The following is a 20,562-nucleotide window of genomic DNA, read 5'->3' as shown; positions in this document are numbered from 1 at the left end:
CAAGGACATATTAAATTGATCAAATATGACAGTAAAGAATTTATAAAGTTACAAAGGATTTCTTTTTCAAATAAATTCTATTCATCAAAGATTGTGCATAACAGTTTCCACAAAATATTAACTTTTTTCAACATTGATAATAATAAGAAATGTTTCTAGAGCACCAAATCAGCATATTAGAATGATTTCTGAAGTGAAGGATCATGTGACACTGAAGACCAGAGTAATGGCTGCTGAATATTTACAGGAATATATTTATATTTATAATTTTGAAAAATACTAATATATATATATATATATATATATATATATATATATATATATATATATATATATATATATATATACAGCTCTGGAAAAAAATTAAGAGACCACTTAACATTGATTTCTGAACTTGGAGTGGTCTCTTAATTTTTTCCAGAGCTGTATATATATATATATATATATATATATATAAAACACATACATAAAACACACACGCACACATATAATATATATATAAAACACACACGCACACACAAACACACACACAAATCTACTGTGACCATATAAAGTACAATTTTGCATCTTGAGATTCTGAAACTACAGTAATATGTGGTGAGGATGTGATATTGAGCTATTATGAATGCTATTAGACACAATATCATTTGCAAGCAAAAATATCAGTTATTTGTGGATGTTACTGCCAATACTTAAAAGGCAAAATTCACTCTCTTATCTCAGTCTGAGTTTTCCCTCATCATCCGTTTCCCTCTCATCTCTATCCTTCTTTCTCTCTCTCTCTCCCCCCCTCATTCCCTACTCGCTCTCTTTAATTGCTTTATTCCTCCAAGCTCTACTAAGGGAGCATTCAGTAAATCTAGCAGCATGTGCTGTCAAAACACAGACGAATGGGACAGAGTCAGATAAAAAGAATGCCACAGAAATAAATTTGCATTTTTAGTTCTAAGATGCAGACTTGCAAGGTGCCTGAAAACAGCTGTCAGAAGATATAAGAAGCATATGAAAATATGTATAGCTGCAGCAAATATGTGAGAAAACAGGAATCTGACAATGGGGGTGGTGATGTGTGTGCAAATGTGTGTGTGTTGAAAGAGAGATAATAAAAGTGAAATAAGGCAGACAGAAAATCATTTTCATTATAATGATGGTTCCTCCTGAGCTCACTGTGCTTATTCTACAGCTTTTTAAAAAACAGAAGAGGACCTGAGATGCCAGGGCATCAATGCTGAGCTGTGAGCTGGGGTTCAAATTAATTTGCCATCTCAGCTCACTTACAATCATTTTGCGAATGAGAAGTAAATTTGGACGGCTCATTTGAATGAGCTGGACATAACAACTGCATGGTCTTTACTGTCAATACTTGGGACGGCAATCTATTTTCAATTTCAATAGACTGTAACATTTGTCCATCCCTCAATCTTGTCTTTATGCACTCAAGTGACTTCCAAATGGATCGAAATTGACTGATTGGATGAACAGACAATATATATATCTTCTGTACCATTCATAAATTAGGCTTAATTCCTTTACAAGGGAGCAGATAATTGCCTCAATCTAACCACACACTGCTGACTATTTTTTCAGCAGTACAGAAAGCATCTTATGCTTCATAAAAAGTGAAAGGACATTTGATAATGGGTACATGTTCAGCCACTGAGCTGCAGCACAGATAATGGACCTGACATTTAACATACACACACAATACAATATTGACAATATGAGTAATTGAAGGGATAGTTCACCCAAAGAAATGATAGTTCTATTATCACTTACTCACTCTCAGTCACAAAAGAACACAAAAGAAGATACTATGAAGAATTCTAGAAATGGTTTTGGTGATCATTGATTTCCACTGTATAAAAAAATTACCCTGACATTTCTCAGGGTATCTTGGGTATGTTCCTCAGAAAAAAAGAAAGCCACACAGGTCTGGAACAACATGAGGGTGAATAAATGATGACAGTATTTTCATTTTTGGGTGAAAAATGAAAATATTTCTAAATATTAAATATCACTTTACTATTAAGAAATAGGATAATGTGGTTGTAGTTTTGCAAGGATGAGGAAATTATAGCCACAAATTCATTTAATATAAAAGTTTAAATCTTTACAACTACCCTACATTAAATTTGAAAAAGTGACTAAATAACACTAGACTTATGCATTTATAACACTTTGGCAAATTCGAAACAAAAGATTCGTAAAGCTTCAAAGCTTCATGAAGCAGTGTTCTGAAATCGCTCATCACTAGAAATTGTTGAATAAAGTTATTTAGTTTTTTTTGGCGCACAAAAAGTATTCTCGTCGCTTCATAACATTAAGGTTGAACCACTGTGTTAAGTCTTAAGTCATATGTCTTAAGTAGCTTTCTGGGCATTGAAAGTGTTAATTATCTTGCTGGCAATGCAGGCCTCACTGAGCCATTGTATTTTATCAAAAATATCTTAATTTGTGTTCTGAAGATGAACAAAGGTCTTACGGGTGTGGAACGACATGAGGGTGAGTAATTAATGACAGAATTTTCTTTTTTTGGGTGAACTAACCCTTTAAAAACATTTATTTAACATTAGGCTTAAATTTTGATGTTAAATCCACTATTGTTTCATATAGAATCGTTCTAGTCTATACACTATTTAATGCAATTACATTAGAATTAACTGTAAGTAAATTACAGAAAAATTAAGAGTAATTCCTTACTTTACTTTTTCAAGGGAAAAGTAATTAAATTACAGTAATTATTTACTTAGTAATGAGTTAGACCCCACTCTATAAGAGCCCTTGATGGTAGAGAGGGATTTTTGCAAACCTTTTCCATATAGAAGTTGATTTGTTGGGAGGAAATGTCTACTGCTGGGGAGACAAATTGGCATGTGACATCTGTAGTAATGATGCACTCTCTCACATACTGACGCCCGACAACAGCATAGCATACCAGTTTTTCCGTAACCACCTGCAATTCATAAACACACACATTTAAAAAACACATTTATATATATATATATATATATATATATATATATATATATATATATATATATATATACAGCTATGGAAAAAATTAAGAGACCACTTAACATTGATTTCTGAACTTGGAGTGGTCTCTTAATTTTTTCCATAGCTGTATATATAAATAAAGAGATCCTTCTCATATTCTCAATTTATGAATGGATGTAAATCATCTTTGATAGTTTAATTTTTAGAAACCCTGCTCTGCCTTGTCAGAAATGCACTAAAACAGAGCCCTTCTCTATGATGCCTAAGAGCCGTCACACCGACTGATGGCTATGCAATGCAGCAACCCAGCGTGGGATGCAGCAGGGCAGGCCTATATTCACTTCTCACCTTCTCTCATCTCTAATTTACCATTAAATCAATAAGGACTCAAGGAGGCATGCATCTCTGTAATGCTCTAGAGAGGAAGTCAATGCACAGCTCTGTATGGCTCCACTAAAAGAGGATCAAATGCGACTTTCGGGACCTTCATCACCATAGTATTCAAACTTTAGCCGGTTGTGTCGGAACTGCTGTTGACCAACATAATTGGAATTGTTGCAAAGGATGTTGTCTATTCATCAATTAGAGACGATTAATAGCTGATGCCCATAAGAAAAAGTTCTGATATAGGTACCTTGGGGACGTCAGAGGATCCCTCTAGCAGCATGTCAGCTGAGTGGCCAGGAGGAAGTGATAAACGTGCAGGAGATAAGCTGAAGACAGGGCCTTCTTTATCTGAAGTTTGTAAACTCTTGCTTTTTTTGTTCCTAGACTTGTTAGGTGACAGAATGTCTCTTTTGTTAAGCTGTGGAAACCCCTCTGTGGTCCATAATAGTTGGTGAGTGCGACGTCCTCGATTAGTAATTCTGAAGGCATACTGACATGGGCCGGAACTAGAAGACCAGAAGATTTAATAATTTAACTGAAAATTAAGCGGACTCATGTCATTGTAAATGGCAAAACTCAAGAACAGACATCTGCATGTGGTTGGTTGATTTACCTGAAGTGGGTTCCCAAATCCAGGCTAGGAGCAAAAGGGCGGTCAGTGACTATGGTGGTGCCCTTTCCTTTGGCCAACACAGGAATGTTAAAATTTTGGCTGTCCTGGATTTCCAGCAACAGTTCATCCTGGAAGGGTACGGTGTCATTCAAATGGGCTATCAACTTCAATTCCAGACTCTCCTTTGGAAGAATTTCCCCTTCATTGGGATCCACACGCCAGTGAGACCTGTTCTTCACCTATCAACATTCACATACACGTTACAGCACAAAATCACTAATTTCACTGTGTAGCTTTACACAAATGACAGCAAAAAAGGATAATAAACATTGAAACATTCTAATAATTTTATACAGATAAAGTTTAAATGACAATTATTCTCACTAACTTACAAAAAAAAAAAAAACACTACCATTCAAAAGTTTGGGGTTAGTAATATTTTCAATGTTTTTCAAAGATGTCTTGCATCATGGCTGCATTTATTTGATCAAAAACAGTAAAAACAGTAATATTGTGAAATATTATTATAATTTAAACTAACTGCTTTCTATTTGAATATCATGGCAAAGCTGAATTTTAAGTATCATTACTCCAGTCCTGTGTCACATGATTCTTTTTGGAAACATTCTATACCGATTTGCTGCTCAAGAAACATTTCTTATTATTATCAATGCTGAAAAGTTGTGCTGCTTAATATTTTTGTGGAAACTGGCTTTTTTTTCCAGAATTCTTTGAAGTTCAAAAGAATAGCATTTATTTGAAATATATTTTTTTCTTTTTTTTCAAATTTTTGAACAGTAGTGTCTATAATAATTTTTAACAACTTTGGTCTTACTGTACTCTTCTCTCAGTTACAACTGTGACCAAGAATAGTCACTTACTTTCACTAAAAGTTTGTTTCACTGGCCAATATAATGAGTAAAATACAAACACTCACCTAACTAGGAATACTTTGGGATCAAATGGGTTAATATACAGTAGTTACACAATAAAGCATCTATCAGTTCAACTTCATACAATATGCAGTATAGTCCAATACAAGTCACATGGGAAAAAAAAAAATCACAAGCACAAAACAATGGCAAACTCCCTTATGTTGTGCGGACTGATTCTTCTGTGTCTTATGTAATGTCCAGGGGAAATGATCCCACAGTGGGTGAGTTTTCTAATGGGTAATGAGAAATATTAATGATCATTCCCTCCCGGTTGGCTCCAACACAAGTAGCTGCCACTCAAAATCCGTTCAGCAAAATCTTATCTCAGTCTTGTAATTGAACAGGGTTTTAAATGAGCAGCCATGTAGCGATAACGCAAACGTAAGTGTTTCTATATCCCTTGTGCTGCCAGCAAGACTCTCTTTATCTGAAGGGAGTAGGAAAGACAAAGGCGATAGTATAAAGGAATTGGAATAATGTATCAGTTTTATAATGAGTACTGAATGGCTAATAGAAGGATGCTGTTTGTGCTTTAAATGAGCCAAGAATCTCACATCTGGCTAACACTTCTTCTGCATCTGAGAAAGAGTATTCCAAATAGATAGTATTTGAAAAACAGTAGGTGAAAAGTACCCATATGACCTACTACTTCCACAGAGATGGGCACTTAACTATCCTACAAGGCCACAGGAGAGGATTTATGAATGGCAGTGAAGCAACTCAACTGTAGGTCACGTAACAGTAACAATATGGCTGATGTAGTACATCTATATTCATACTAAATAGAACATACTTTCTTTTAAAGTATAGTCGCAAAGTAAATTCAAATTCCAATGTAGTACCTACTCAGACAGTATGCGATTTTCGGATGCACCGCTGCTCATACAATGGGGTATTGGCATGGAGGATATGCATAAGCATTTTTTTCCTCTCAAACCCCAGTTGTTAAGTGCCTCCTCTCTGTCCTACTTTTTCTCCCTACTTTCATTATTTCCTTTCATTTTCTCATAACAAGAAATAAACCAATGTGAAAAAAAGTGCAAGCTTGTCTTTGCATGCAAAAGTGCAACCCACCAGCTGCTTAATTTGTACCACTGCTTTCCATAACTTTTGGCGAAGGATTCAAATCAATTTTCATAATGCGGCCAAATGATTGATGTCCTGCACATTAACTTTTAATTGGGATTTTCTGACTGAATAAGGAGAATGGGTGTTGGTGTGTTAAGGGTTTCTGATTAATAGCGTTTTATTTATCTTAAAGAGTGTGGCTCATCCTGATGGCTGAGCATAGCTTTTAGCACATTTATCATCATTTCCATTTTGCTCTCCTACAGTCTTCAAAGGGAAAAACTAAGTGAGTAGATTGTAGAGAGGAAATTGAAGGTAAAGAATTTCCCATTTCAGTGTGCACAATCTAAGACATTAAGACCATCAGAATGTACATTATCCCACTTGTTACATGGCTGCAATTTAGTAGTCATACCACAAAAACATATTTGACTGCATTGTAAAACTGTCCAATCAGAATCAAGTATTCCAGAAAATTGTGCAAACACCTCACATAGATAAATTGGCAGCAATTTTTTTTGTTGATATGAACTCTGAGTTATGCAGTACCTGTGTGGCAAAGTGTGTTTGTGAGGCAGACGGTGTGTTAGAGGCCAATCAGGAGGAGTCACACTCATATCTCATATTCACTCAACTGTGAGCCACAGCAGAGCCACATGAATAATTCTGCAGAAATATACTGAATACGATCATCATGGGTAGTAAAGGGTTTTGGTAACACTTTATATAAGGGTCCCTTTGAAATATATTATAATGTAGGCAATGCTGTGATTTCCAAAGAAACATTATGATATTCATAACATATTATTGCATAACCCTGAACAAACTTAATATATTTAGTGCTGTCAAACGATTAATCACATCCAAAATAAAAGTTTGTGTTTACGTAAAATATGTGTTTGTGTGTATTGTGTATATTTATTATGTATATATAAATACACACACATACATGTATACTTTTAAGAAATATTTATAGGTATACACCTATATAATTTACAATATATATAAATATTAATATCTTATATATAAATATAATCTATTTTTATTAAATATATACATGCATGTGTGTATTTATATAGTATATACATAATAAATATACACAGTACAAACACAAATATTATGTAAACAGTTTTTTATTTTGGATGTGATTAATCGCAATTAATTGTTTGACAGCACTGATTCACATATGCTATTGTTCAAAATTTGGGGGTAAGATTTTTAAAAGTTTTTGAAAAGACTGACCAAGGCTGAATTTATTTGATCAAAAATACAGCAAAAGGAGTAAAATTGTGAAATACTATTAACATTTAAAATAATATATTTTAAAATGTAATTTATTCCAGTAACTTTTAACCAGCCATTACTCTAGTCTTCAGGGTCACATGATCCTTTAGAATGTAATAGTATTTGTTTAAATTGACAAAAAAGTTTGCCAATGGCTTGTGCTTCAACACAATCATCACCAGCAGTAGGCTGCCCTTGGAGGAAGGAAACTACAAATTAGTAGGTAGAGGGTAGAGAAAGGGCCCTATCATTTGAACTGCACTGAACTAAAGGGGGTCAGGGAGAAATATATCACTCCGTAAGTCTTTATTTGAAAGAGAAATGGCAAAGCAAGTAGGAGAGAGATAGACGAGGGGAAGAGAGATAGACGAGCCGGTCGATAGGGAGCTAGATCGAGGTTGGGGCAACTTCCCCTTGAGAGAGGAATCCAGTGAAGAACAAGCCAGCTGAAATTTCAATAATCAGATCAGACCTGCATTAGAAGGTTTAACACCATTGATTGCTTTAAACTTCATTGTGCTGTAGAGCTTTACGATGGAACCAAAAGTCAGTCTCAGGAGAGACATATCTTTCCGAAACACCCAGAAACTACATGAACAGATGGACGCATAAAAGCGAAAGACTGCATTTTGAGTATTTTCAATTCACAACACACTCCTGTCAGCATCTGCCTGGCACTCAGCCACGCTATTGAGCGCTTGTAATGAAATTCAGGATCGACTAAAGCTGGAAAATGTTTGGTAAAAACTCTGGGCTTATGAAAGTCCTCGGCCTTGGAGGAGAAGACCGGATCAGTTTACCAATGAGTGTCGACGCTATCTAGGATGCCCTGAATATCTGAATGAGTTTGTCTGTATTGTCCAAGTTTCTTGGTGTATGTGTGTGTGGTTGCATGCAATTGTAAGGCCTGATTTTCCTGCTAAACAAAAACTGAGAAAAAGCGTCCTGCAATAAAGTAATAAAACTTTAATCTGGAAAGAAGATCTCAAAGAAGTAGCAATGGACAACACCTTGCCCCCACTCCAAAAGGACAACGCCTCCCCCCACCACACCCACACCCACACACACACACACACACACACTCTCCTTCCCCCTGCCTCTAGTCATTGAAAGTTATTCAAAACATATAATGTAACTTTTGTATCTATTGTTTTTCCCTTTTCATGTTTGGTATCATTTAATTTGTCTCAGTGCGATTGGTAAAACGGTCTCAATTTCATAGCAGTCACTAGAATTATGAAGAAGATGGAAAATTAAGGAAAATTCTGTCCTCTTTTTGGGTGGTGTCTCTTCTCCTCTCCCCCAAAACAGGTGTTGGTGTAATAAACATTTACGATCCTTTTGTTCTGGTTCTGGTATAAAAGGTAAAGAGCAAAGCAGTCATGTGGGATCATCTGTAGGAGAGGCCCCCCAGAGATGGGTGAATGTCTGAGGACATTCACCCATCCCTGTGTATATGCATTTCTTTGAGTAATCGATGTTATGCATTTATCATTTCTGAATTGGCTTGCAATTGTAATGTAATTGGCATGATATATTTTTACTTGACAAATAAAATGTTATATTTGGTTGATTCTGTATTATTCTTAATCCATTATTTCTAGTAGATCAAAGCGAAGGTATTTCCTCAAATCTGTGTTCAGGATTGGTCATACGAAAGGTTTAATAGATGGAGCATAGGGCACGTCAATTAAGTCCATTTCGATTTCTGACAATCACTGCCTTAAATAAGTTGCAGTTTTCGTAAATATATCAAAACTATGCTTTTTGTTACGAGTAAGCAGAGCGCAACCGACTTAAAGGTAGATATTTACCCTGCATCCAATGTTTAAGGTCAGACTGACGAGTTTGTGTCCGGGAAGAGTGCTCAAATCGGCCGAAGTAACTCTTCTAAAGCGATACCGGGACTGCAGTGAACGGAATAATTGAAAATATAAGGTAATCAGAATAATCGAATATCTAAATTAATACATAACAAATGATTAATTTCTAATTGGAAACACAACCTACATGTAAGAATCATTTGAAATTGGAGTCAGATTAAACGAGTGAAATTAAGTGAGCTTCACAGAGACGCTGAAAAGGCATACACGCTTAGACCTTCCCTGTCCTGTGGGAAACCGTCATTGGACCCATTAGGCGGGCCTTACACAATCCTTACAGCGATTAATTAAACAAAGCCTAATGCCAAAAATATCAGTGCTGAGAATCAAGGAGCTTATTTAATATAAAGAAAAATGAAAATGGAAAAATGGAAATTAGGAGAAATTAGGACTTGGCATATGGAGGTATTACGCTAACTCTTATTTAATCTAATCTAAAAAAGCATTCACAAGTTATGCAGAGAAGACTATGATTTGGACCCAGAGTAAGAAAACAGTCGATTGGGCATCAGGTGAGGAAACTGACATTATAAGGCCCTAGGGAAACAGTACTAAAGCTTTTCATCCCTTCTGTCGCATTAGAACCCACCATTTGAGCAAGGAATCTGGCTGGGATTGGGGAGTCGTTTGACAGCTGCAAAGTCCTTGTGACATCAGTCAGCACGGGAATGCAGCCAAAGTTCAGCTTGGCAGCAGTGACAGAGACAGAAGGTCCCTGGCCAACACAGGACAGGAGGAGCTCCTATGGAGAAAATAATTTCATATATCAAACATTTTTAGCAAAAAAAGTATTAAAATTACATTTTTGTGATGTTCCACTGGAAGAACGTCAATGGGATACTGCAACAGAAACTGTTATAACAGATCTATTAAAAGTAAACAAACTCTGATGAAGAGAAAAAGCAGTATACGCATGAAATGATCCATTTTAATCATTTTAATGTAAGCAGTGGCTGATGATTGATGATAGCACTAGTAAAGAAAGAGGGAAGATGTTTTGCGCAGCATCTCATGTAATAGCTGAAGAGAGGATCTGTCGACTCTCATGTGAAAATGCGGCTTCTGATCCAACAGCCTTCCACCCTTCCTGAAACTAAAAAAAATCCAACTTTTGTTCTATACTGTGTATTCTTTAGCATTTTGTTATAGTAATGTGCTGGTATTAAGCAAAAACAGTTCATTCTGAGATATCTTTTTTTTTTTTTTATGCACATCATAACAGTGTCAGTAATGGCTGCTGAATTATTTCGAATTGTAATAATACTTCATAATATTACTGTTTTTACTGTATTTTTGATAACATAAATGCAGTCTTGGATAAGAGACTTCTATTAAAGACATTAAAAATCTTACCAACCCCAAACTTTTGAGTGCTAGTGTTAAATAAACACTAATGTCACAACATGCACTTGCATGTCATACGTGCATATACTCACCAAAGGTGAGTCTTGACGTCCAAGTATAGCAATGTGTGCTGTTTCCTGTAGGCTTCCCACGGTCTTGGCCTGAAGAAATAATGGAATCTGTACTGTGCTGTATGGCTGGATGATTCCTCGTGCATGAGGACTCGAATAAAGAAGAGCAGGGTCTTCCTCATAAGGCTGCAATCAGAAACAGAAACATGCAGCCAACGCTTAAATATCAAAACACTTATCTCTAATGTCTCTATAGAACATTTTAAAGTGCTGCAATAGAAAACACAATGACTTTTACTTGATTAGGAGGAATCACCTGAGGCAGAAGTCCATAGCACGCAGGGAGGTCAGTATCATTAATGAGATCAACGGATTGCTCGTAGGAATGACCCAGGAAACAGTGCTGGAACTGAAGAACTGGGCTCTTGAGGACCACATCAGGCACAACACATCTACCAGGATATTCAGACATAAGTTTTGTGAATGGAAAACAGCAAGACTATTTTATTTTCCCCATGAAAGTGTACTGTATATATTACCTAGCTTTGATTGGGAGAGCTAAAACCTCCTCTCCAACACTTTGAACATCCAGCACTAAAGACAGATTGTAGTCTTGCACCGTGTTGGAGCAAAAGGTTAACTGAAAAACAAACACATATACACTACAGTTCAATACCGTTTGGAGTCTGTAACATTTTTTGTACGTTTTTGAAAGAAGTCTCTTATGCTCACCAAGTCTGCATTTATTTGATCAAATACAGTAAAATGTTTTGAAATATTACAATTTAAAAAAACTGTTTTCTATTTGAATATATTTTTTGAAAATGTAATTTATTGTCCAGCAGCCATTACTCCAGTCTTCAGTGTCACATGATCCTTCAGAAATCCTTTAAATATCCTGATTTGGTGCTCAATTTCTTTTTATTATCAATGTAGAAAACAGTTGATTCATATTTTTGTGGGAAATCATGTTAGTTTTTCCCTAGGATACAGTGATGAATAGAAAGTTCAGAAAAAATGAATTTATTTGAATAAAAATTTGTATGTAACAATTTAAAAGTCTTTACTTTCACATTTGATCAATTTAATGCATCCTTGCTAATCCTTGCTTCTTACTGGCCCCAGTCTTTTGAATGGTAATTTATATTCTCCATAAGATTTTAGATCTCCGTCTTTATTTTATAAAACAAACCCACTTAACTATGTCATTGTTTATATGACTCTTAACACAGCTTTGAACAGATTTAACAGCTGCTTGCCTAAATATAGCACTCATGTTATTCCAAACTGTTCAGATTGCATTATTCCTCTCCTTGCAGTCCTTTAAGTGCTTTGAAATCGCACATACGGGATCACAGACAACTGTCAGCGTGAAATGTAACCGCCTGAGAAGAACGGCAAAGTACTCTCCAGGTGCTTTTCTTTTATTATGCTAACATGTCTGGGAGGCTGCCGGCCAGCTGTGTGATGCATCTGGGAATATTGTCCCATTCCACTAATATGACTAACCACAAGCCCCTAATATGTATTCTTGTGCTGAGGCCTCATTAGAGCACAGTGAGCCACACTTGTGTCACATAGTGGGAGAGACACATTTGCACACTGACAGGAGACACCCACATCCACAGAAAGCACAAAGACAGGCGGACACATCCAACAGATTAGCCCTCCAAAGTGCTGACAGCTCCCATTGATGGGAAAAGACCAGCACATGACAGGTATGCTAGGTACCTGGCAACCAGTGAAAGGAGCATGGGAGAGATAATCACAGCCCTATAGAGAGAGAGAGAGGCAGGGGCTAGTGTTCTCATTTATCACCTTTTCCAATATATTCCACCTCCCATTTTTCTATTAATGGAATACAGCAGCTCGTTTTTTTAAAAAGTCCAAGCTGTCTGAGGTTTAATAGGGATTAAAGGTCTGCTCTGAACGGACATTTAAGGTTGCACTTAGTTTTAAAGACCAAAGTTTCTCATCTCTTGGGAGACTGTTGATGTTTGTGGCCCGGACAGGTCATAGGGAACATCTTGACAGGCCACTTCTGCTTTTGCATAGGGAAATTGATTCAAATCGTTTTGAGGTATTCAGCGAGATAATGCGTTGACAGCTCAGCTTAGAATCAGAAAGAGCAAACATACCTGGATATCTATTTCAGCCATAGCACGAACGGTGCCAGTGCTGGGTGATAAGATAAACTCTTTCGGTCTTCTTTCAGTTTTGTCTCCCAGTCCCCATTCATTTCTGTTCAGATGAGCGACCTGGTCTGTGCTGGTACTGCTCGCCTGTCCTGTGCCATCTCCGGGGATCCGCAGTCCAAAGCTCATGGGCACCACTGAAGTGTTGCTAAGACGACATGTCAGCATTTGTGGAAACCCTTGGGTCAGTGATAGAAGATTTCTGATTACACAACTAATATGCAAAACAAGCATTAAATACTAACTTCGATCCTGATTGATGAAGTGGATAGTGCAAGTTCATTTACCAAAGGACACCTCCCCAAAGTTGAGCTCTGGGACACTGAAGTGGAATGTAGGCCCAATTAAACACCCCCTGCAAGAGATGAAGGGATGAGGAAACTTTAAAAAAAAATCTACTCAACAAGAATGAAAGCCAATGAAAATGCTACACTACAAGTAATTATACAAAACTAAAAGGCTGTTGAGGTGAAGTCCAGTGGAACGAGGATTGAGTGGCATTGTTTTTAGATGACAAGGCAGAGTGGTAGTTTAGTAATGTCTACATTCAGCACTTTCAATGGTAATCCATCTTAATCAAAGGGGAAATGGCTTGTGCTAGTTTGTTTGAAAAATTTCAGCAGAGCTCTGCTTCGCTCATTTAATTAAGGTTCAGCCTATACAGATTCAGCCATAAGCTAATGATTAAAACAACGAAGAGTGAAGGAGAAACATTGATGGTTTTTGCTAATAGTCATAAAAGGGGTTGATTAAAAGGAAGGATGTACAATATAGGGCAATCTTTGCATCAGGAAAAGGATATCTTAACTGTTCTAACTCTGGTTACGCTCAAGCAATACTAAGGTTGTCTCTGAATATGCATAATTCCCTGCTATTTAGTATATGAACAATTGTACATAAAAGGGCTTTTAACACTTGAAATAGTTGACCCTGGGTCATTCTAAACCCCAGGTAAACGGAATCCTGGGTTTTCTTACTTCACATTTCACACTGCTCATAATTTACCCCAGGGTTAGTCATTAATCCTGGGTATTCATAAGATGACGTTTAACATTGTACATTCCTAAACCCTGTGTTAACATTCTTATTTGCATATTTGCAGTGTCAGTGTCATTGATTGGATAAACGCAGCATGCGACCTGTTTACATAAAAGCTCTAACATTGCACATCCTCATATTGCCTACTGTACTATCTAGTTTATACTGAATGGACTTTTCGGACTATAAAAGTAAAAATTAAATGGTCTCTTCTTCAGATATTTTTCCTCTCAGACTTTGAATATACTGTTTATATACAATGTGCAGTGTTTCTGTGACTGTCCAAACCAGGCAAATATGAGCACGCAATTGGTTGTATGGTGCTAAGTGTCTAGTTGTAACATTCTAACATCACATCATTTCACACTGTACAAGTTTGGCACCGCAATGCGGGATTAACACTGAAAAAGTGGTGATAACCCTTCTCTGGAGCAGGGTTTCATAACCCTGGGAAAAAAGCAGTGCTAACCCCGCTTCAAATTACAAATGTGTAACTTTCCTTTACCCGGGGTTAAAAGCATTGTTTAGAACGACGATAACTCGAGGTTAAGCGCAGTGTGAAAAGCCCTAAAGAGTAGTAAGTCCTAATTCACTGTATTCATAAAACACAAGTCAAAAAGTACCTTGAGGACCTACTACTTCTTGGGAGATTCTAAAGTGCACATCTAATGAACACTTTACTATCTCATGAGGCCACAGGAGAGGATTTGAGAATGGCAGTAAAGCAACGCAGCTCATGCAGGTAGATCACATGACAATGACAACACGATGAATGAAGTATGTCCAGAATACATTACTACACAGATTCATACTATATAGAACATTCAATGGTCGCAAAGTAATTACTTGTTTAAAAGAAGTACCTACTCAGAACATAATAAAGAATCTGGCTATGTATAAATAAAATTGTATAATTATAAAAAGATTTTACTATGACCTTTTCTTAGTATGTTGCCTACCAGGGTGTAAATGGGACAGGCAATCTAACATAAAGTCACAGTTTGGTTAATGTTTTAAAACTGCCATTAGTACATAACGGTGAAAAGCAATGGGGACTGGCTGGAAACATGTACTAGTGTTAAGGAAAATTAGCAATTCAAGACAAAAGAGATGAATTTACTATAACAGATATCAAGCAAGACATTTGACTTTTTCATGTTTAGCTAATATTTCATTTATGACAGAATTTGATAAGGTGATAAATAGTGTCTAGCATGAGAGAAAACAAGTGTCTCTTCTGGTAAGAAAATGATTAAAATGCCTAAAATTTCTTGTTTTAGACTTCTAATTCGTGACCGGTGTTTTGTTTTGCTGAAGGTTTACCTGAATGTGACAATGACATGCTCTGGGTTTCCCACCACACTGAAGTGTAACTCTTCAGAGAAGACGCCCAGTTTGTCAGAAGAGAAGTGGACCTCCAGTGTCTGGGAGGCTCCGGGTGGGATCATGCCTTCAGAGGGGTTGAAGGAAAAGCAAAGCCCCAGCACTGTATTGGGTTGCACTAGTTTATACACACCCTTTATCAGTCCCTTGTTGCTCAGAAGTAGCTAAGAAGAGAAAACAGACAGAGAGAAGGAACACAAAAGAAAGAAGGTCTGTAGATTCAATGTTTATGCCTGCACAGACTGAACATCCAATTGTTTCATTCTTTCACCGGTGGGATCAGTTTACGCTGTTTAATCATACACTTGGATACTACCTCAAAAAGAGGCCCATAGGGACAAATCAGACTCAAACCAACAATCCAAAACTTTCAGGACAATTATATTATTGGGATCATGCAAAAGCTCAAATAACAAAAGGAATTGGAAAGCCACAATGTTTGCATAATTCAACATGGAGTGTATTCAAACTGAGCCAAACACTGGTCTATTTCAAGACTCTGTAATAATAAGGGGCTTTTATTATTCAATTAAAACTGCCGTTGAGTCAATGCTACACTTGGCAGATTGTGAGCAACATCCTGATTAAATTTGATGTGAGATCCTGCTTGCTATAGCTTCACAGTAAATCAATTCTTTGAAGGGTTCTTCTGTTACATCAATATTTTTCCCCCACCATGACTACATGCTTTAGTCTGTGTAATGATTTTGAGGAGGTAACGCTAAGGGTCTTTTAGACTGTGCTGAAGGTTAAGAAGGAGACAATAACACTTACAAACTGCAATCAGTTGCAGCACTTACTGACTCTAATATAAAATGTTTAATTAGTAAAATATGATGTCAGAATGGACCCATTTGCACCTTTAGTGTGTCATGCAGCTACTTAAAGGGTTAGTTCACCCAAAAATAAAATTTCTGTCATTAAGTACTTTATGTTGTTCCAAAGCCATAAGACCTTTGTTTATCTTCCGAAAAAAATTGAGATATTTTTGATGAAATCTGAGAGGTTTTCTACAATTGTACCTTATAGCTTTGTTTGGAGCCAATGACAATGTTTCCCATGTCTAGAAAGTCAAAGTTGAACTGCAGTTTTGGGCCTACACCCTCTCCCTGTATGCAGAGTGGCAACCGAGATTCACGACCTGTATAAGTACAGAGCATTCAAATGAGAAACCAAAAAAAAGCAGAGGTTAGCATAATGAAACAGGCTGTTAAATTTCACTGGTTACAATATCAACAGTCTGACTTTCTAGGTCACTACTGATCCAAGCAACTAGAATATTGTTTTACCTTACTCAAACATGCAAAAAAATGCAAACCTGATCTCCAGGTCTGCAGATGGGCCTAAGCACCACATGCAAATATTCCACTGCATTGTTAGAAAACAATGCATGAGCATCATAGCTGTGACAGCCAAAAGTGATTTATTTTAAAACAACAGCTGTTATCATGGTGTAAGTACCAGTGATTTCACAGTAAACAGTCTGCTGGTAGATCCTGGCTTCCTGCGGTTTGAAGATGATGATCACCTCTGCAGTGCTGTTGGGCCAGATTTCTCCCTTCTGTAAACAAAACAGTAAAGTCAACAGTGAGAACACATAACAAATTGATTTTGATTGATTTAAACAGATGTTATTTGTTATATAAGTGTAAAGCAAAGTTTTTAAAAAATTCTAGTGCTGTCAAAATCGCAATTAATCACATCCAAAATAAAGGTTTACATAATAATGTGTGTACTGTGTATATTTATTATGTATATATAAATACACACACATACATGTATATATAATAAGAAATATTTCCAATGTATACATGCGTATATATTTATATATAATTTATATTTTATATTTATATATACATATTAAATATATACAGTACACACACATATATTATATAGACAAAGAATGCGATTAATCGCGATTAATCATTTGACAGCATTAATAAAAAAAAAAAAAAAACGTATTTTCTATTGAAGAATATTTTAAAATGTAATTTATTCCTGAATAATTAAAGCTGAATTATTTAATTCAGAAATTTTTGTAAAAATGTAAGTCTTTTTTGTCACTTTTGAACAATTTAATGCATCATTACATAATAAAAGTATTCATTACTTAAAAAAAAAGTCTTACTGACCCTAAACGTTTGAATGGTAGTGTTTATGACACAAGATAATAAATAATATCAATATCATATTATTTACCAGTAATTCATGGTAAAGGCATTATTATTATTATTGTTATGACAGGAGTGATGTAAAAAAAAAAAAAAAAAAATGACGAAAATGTGTTGTCATTGTACACCACTCCCTGAAGCAGTGACACATCCAAAGTGGTGAAAGCCTAACAATCAGAACTGGTGACACAAACTTCACAGGTATGATCCCAGCAGGTGATGCATCAATAAACTTGGGAGATACCAAGGTCTCTTATCACCACTGCGCTCTTCAGCAAGTCACTTACAATTAGGGTTCTCCAGGGGGGTTGGCCTTCCAAATGCATTGGATAAAAATGTTAGCTAAATCACTAGTGAACAAACAGCATGTTGTGTCACCAGGCAGTGCTTGACAGAAAATTGACGGAGCAGGTGCGATCAGGCTCTACTGCATGTAAACAGATGCTCACATCCAAGCAGAGGGGATACCGATCTGTTTTGTTTTGCTTTGTCTCTGTCTTTTCTTGCCTAAGGCTGCATAAACCTGGTTTCAAAAAGCTGCATTTATATCCTTCCTTATAGCTGCATTTGTTTCTGTCTTATACATAAAGTGTACATTAGATGAAAGAAAATGTGAGGTGCAGAGAGAAATGGGATCACTGCAGTTTGCTGTGTGCCTTTAAGAGGCTGAAAGTCATAGCAAGGTGACAGAATTAACACAAAACACTGTTGTTGGATGTGTCTTTTGAAGGGTATGTGTTTGGTCACATGGAAAAACAAAGTGCTGAGCTGGCACCGTTGCATACATTCTGCATCAACTGCAGACATGCAAAAACTTACAAAGACTCAAATGCAGCAGAACTAGGTGCATAACCAATGCGTTATTTAGTACAAAACAGAATTTAGGAATTGCACGCACAAAGTGTTATAAGTAAAAATTTAAAACTTCCAATTCACAATTAGAACTACAATTTCATTAAGTAAATCATATTTAACTCTCACCCACATAACAAACCCTCTTGTCTAATTAAAAACAAGCTCAGTATCTTTTAAATTGCTTGGCTGAGTGGAGTGATGTCTAAGTTTGGTTTCCACCATATGTTTAGGCATATGGTTATACGGTACAAGGACATCCTAGGTTTCTGATTTAATTGCTGGTTATGCAATATTGCATCGGGGTAAACTGAAATCTAAAATGCTGAAGCTTGTCATGTGTCTAGTTGTGAGTAACACACCAGGGGTCTCATGATGATGTCCTGGTCATCCAGAGACAAAAGTTGCTGCTGAGTTTGCACGAGTCCCTCCTGGAGGGTATGGGAAAACAGCGAAAGACAAGCTCGCAAAGAAGGATCCGTGTTTTCTGTCAGAAACTGCTCCATCTTATCATCTACTTCTTGATGCAGATCTGAAGAAAGCCTACAATAGTAGAAAGAGTAAAAATTGACACAAACACAGATTGACATGCAAATACATGCCTACACATTCATAATGTTAAAAGAATAGTTAATTTAAAAAAGATGAACCTTCTGTCATTATTCATTACCAGTGAAAATGTTTCACTTGTCTTTTGGTTTGAAAAACAAATTCACCTCAGATGCTGTCAACAGAATTTTTCATTTAGACGTGACCATGTCACCTACTTGAATTTTAGGATAAACTCTAAAAATTGTATCTTTCTAAACACATAGTTAGAAAAAGTCAAATTATAGCTACAATAAAAACACTTCAAGCTAATAGAGGTTAACTAGTCAAACCTTAATTTGTCCCGTTCCTCTTCATCCTCAGTGGCAAAGTTCTTCCACTGGAAATGCACAATGGTATCACTCTTGTTCCTTATTGCTACTTTCTGGTAGGAAGCCAAAGAGATGTAGGTTTTCTCCACCATCACATGGTTCTTGTCCAATCCTACATTTATATCTGTGGAATCTCCATAGAGGCTGATATGGATGTCTTCTCCTAAAAAGAGTCATAAGGTTGACAGACATATCAAAGTAAAAGGTTTGTATGAAGACAGTATAGTGTTAACACAAGACTTACAGTACAACATCAAACAAAGAATGTGAATATTTCTACAACTCTAGAGTATTGGTGGGTCATTCCTATGAAACCATCCATTCATTTTATCTTCTAAAGATTTGTGCAATCCCTGTTACATTTAAAATGTTGAAGGCTGAATGTTATGGAGTTGAGAGCAAAAATGGCTAATTCTATACATAACTAGCAAAAATCATTGTAGCACACCACGTACTGACGAGAATACATTTTGTGCATAAAACAAACCAAAAATAATGACTTTATTCAACAATTTCCTCTCTTCCCTGTCATTCTCAGAGTCTGGGAAGAAATGGTTGAATAAAGCTGTTATTTTTGTTTCATATTTGCACACAAAAAGAATTCTCGTCGCTTTATAACATTAAGGTTGAACCACTGTAGTCACATGGACTATTTTAATGATGTCTTTACTACCTTTCTGGACCTTGAAAGTTGCAATGATGTTGCTGCCTATGGGTGGTTCAGAAACCTCTTGGATTTCATCAAAAGTATCTTAATTGATGAATGATGATGAACGAAGGTGTTACGGGTTTGAAACAACATGAGGGTGAATTTCATTTTTGGGTGAACTAACCCTTTAATGATGCAAATAAAAGTTTAAACATAATGATGGCTATTTAACTAACTGACAGCAATAAAAAAGATGCTGTCATAGTAGACAAAGACTAAATTATATTTTCTACATTGTCTACATTAACCATGAAAGCAAAATTTATAATTTATGAAAAAACTGCATAATTTTTGACTAATTAATTAATTACAGACTAAATAAAGTTAAATCTAAAAAATAAAGTGTCCTAGTTCAGTATTTTGCATTGTTTTAAGAATAGTAAAGCATGGGGGCACACATGGGGCATCAATAGCACTTTTTTAGAAATAGAAACGTCCCCATCAATTCCCTAGCAAGCATAAAAATTTACAATTAGGCAATTGTATAACAGAGGCTGTGTGATCTTTTTTAGTCACCATGGTGGTGGCGCTACATATAAACAAATAGAGGTCTGTGTTCTTTGTTTGTTACCATGGTGGAGCTGTTGTGCTGCAATGACTGTGAACGTCCATCAGGACAAGAGCTCCCCAATGAAATGCAATCACATGACCTCAACAAAACCAATCAGCAACGAACAAAACACAAGTAAAATTCAAAACAAAAGCTCAAATC

At 36.2% G+C, this 20,562-nt stretch overlaps 1 protein-coding gene across 1 annotated transcript in view; it reads right to left on the bottom strand.

The window, feature by feature from the left end:
- hydin (HYDIN axonemal central pair apparatus protein) overlaps positions 1-20,562 on the bottom strand; it is a 73,794-nt gene that overhangs the window by 37,915 nt on the left and 15,317 nt on the right. Inside the window, exons 7-20 of the mRNA XM_067389397.1 lie at positions 19,103-19,304; positions 18,584-18,764; positions 16,660-16,759; positions 16,221-16,339; positions 15,139-15,362; positions 13,065-13,132; positions 12,721-12,956; positions 11,122-11,222; positions 10,899-11,034; positions 10,604-10,768; positions 9,757-9,909; positions 3,998-4,236; positions 3,632-3,890; positions 2,810-2,953 (exon numbers count right to left, since the gene is read on the bottom strand). Coding sequence (XP_067245498.1) covers positions 2,810-2,953; positions 3,632-3,890; positions 3,998-4,236; positions 9,757-9,909; positions 10,604-10,768; positions 10,899-11,034; positions 11,122-11,222; positions 12,721-12,956; positions 13,065-13,132; positions 15,139-15,362; positions 16,221-16,339; positions 16,660-16,759; positions 18,584-18,764; positions 19,103-19,304 — 2,327 coding nt within the window. The remainder of the gene's footprint in view (positions 1-2,809; positions 2,954-3,631; positions 3,891-3,997; positions 4,237-9,756; positions 9,910-10,603; positions 10,769-10,898; positions 11,035-11,121; positions 11,223-12,720; positions 12,957-13,064; positions 13,133-15,138; positions 15,363-16,220; positions 16,340-16,659; positions 16,760-18,583; positions 18,765-19,102; positions 19,305-20,562) is intronic.

The sequence above is a fragment of the Chanodichthys erythropterus genome, chromosome 7 (assembly GCF_024489055.1).
Source record: "Chanodichthys erythropterus isolate Z2021 chromosome 7, ASM2448905v1, whole genome shotgun sequence".
In the NCBI taxonomy this organism is placed as follows: Eukaryota; Metazoa; Chordata; class Actinopteri; order Cypriniformes; family Xenocyprididae; genus Chanodichthys; species Chanodichthys erythropterus.
This window is presented reverse-complemented; position numbering and strand designations above follow the sequence as displayed.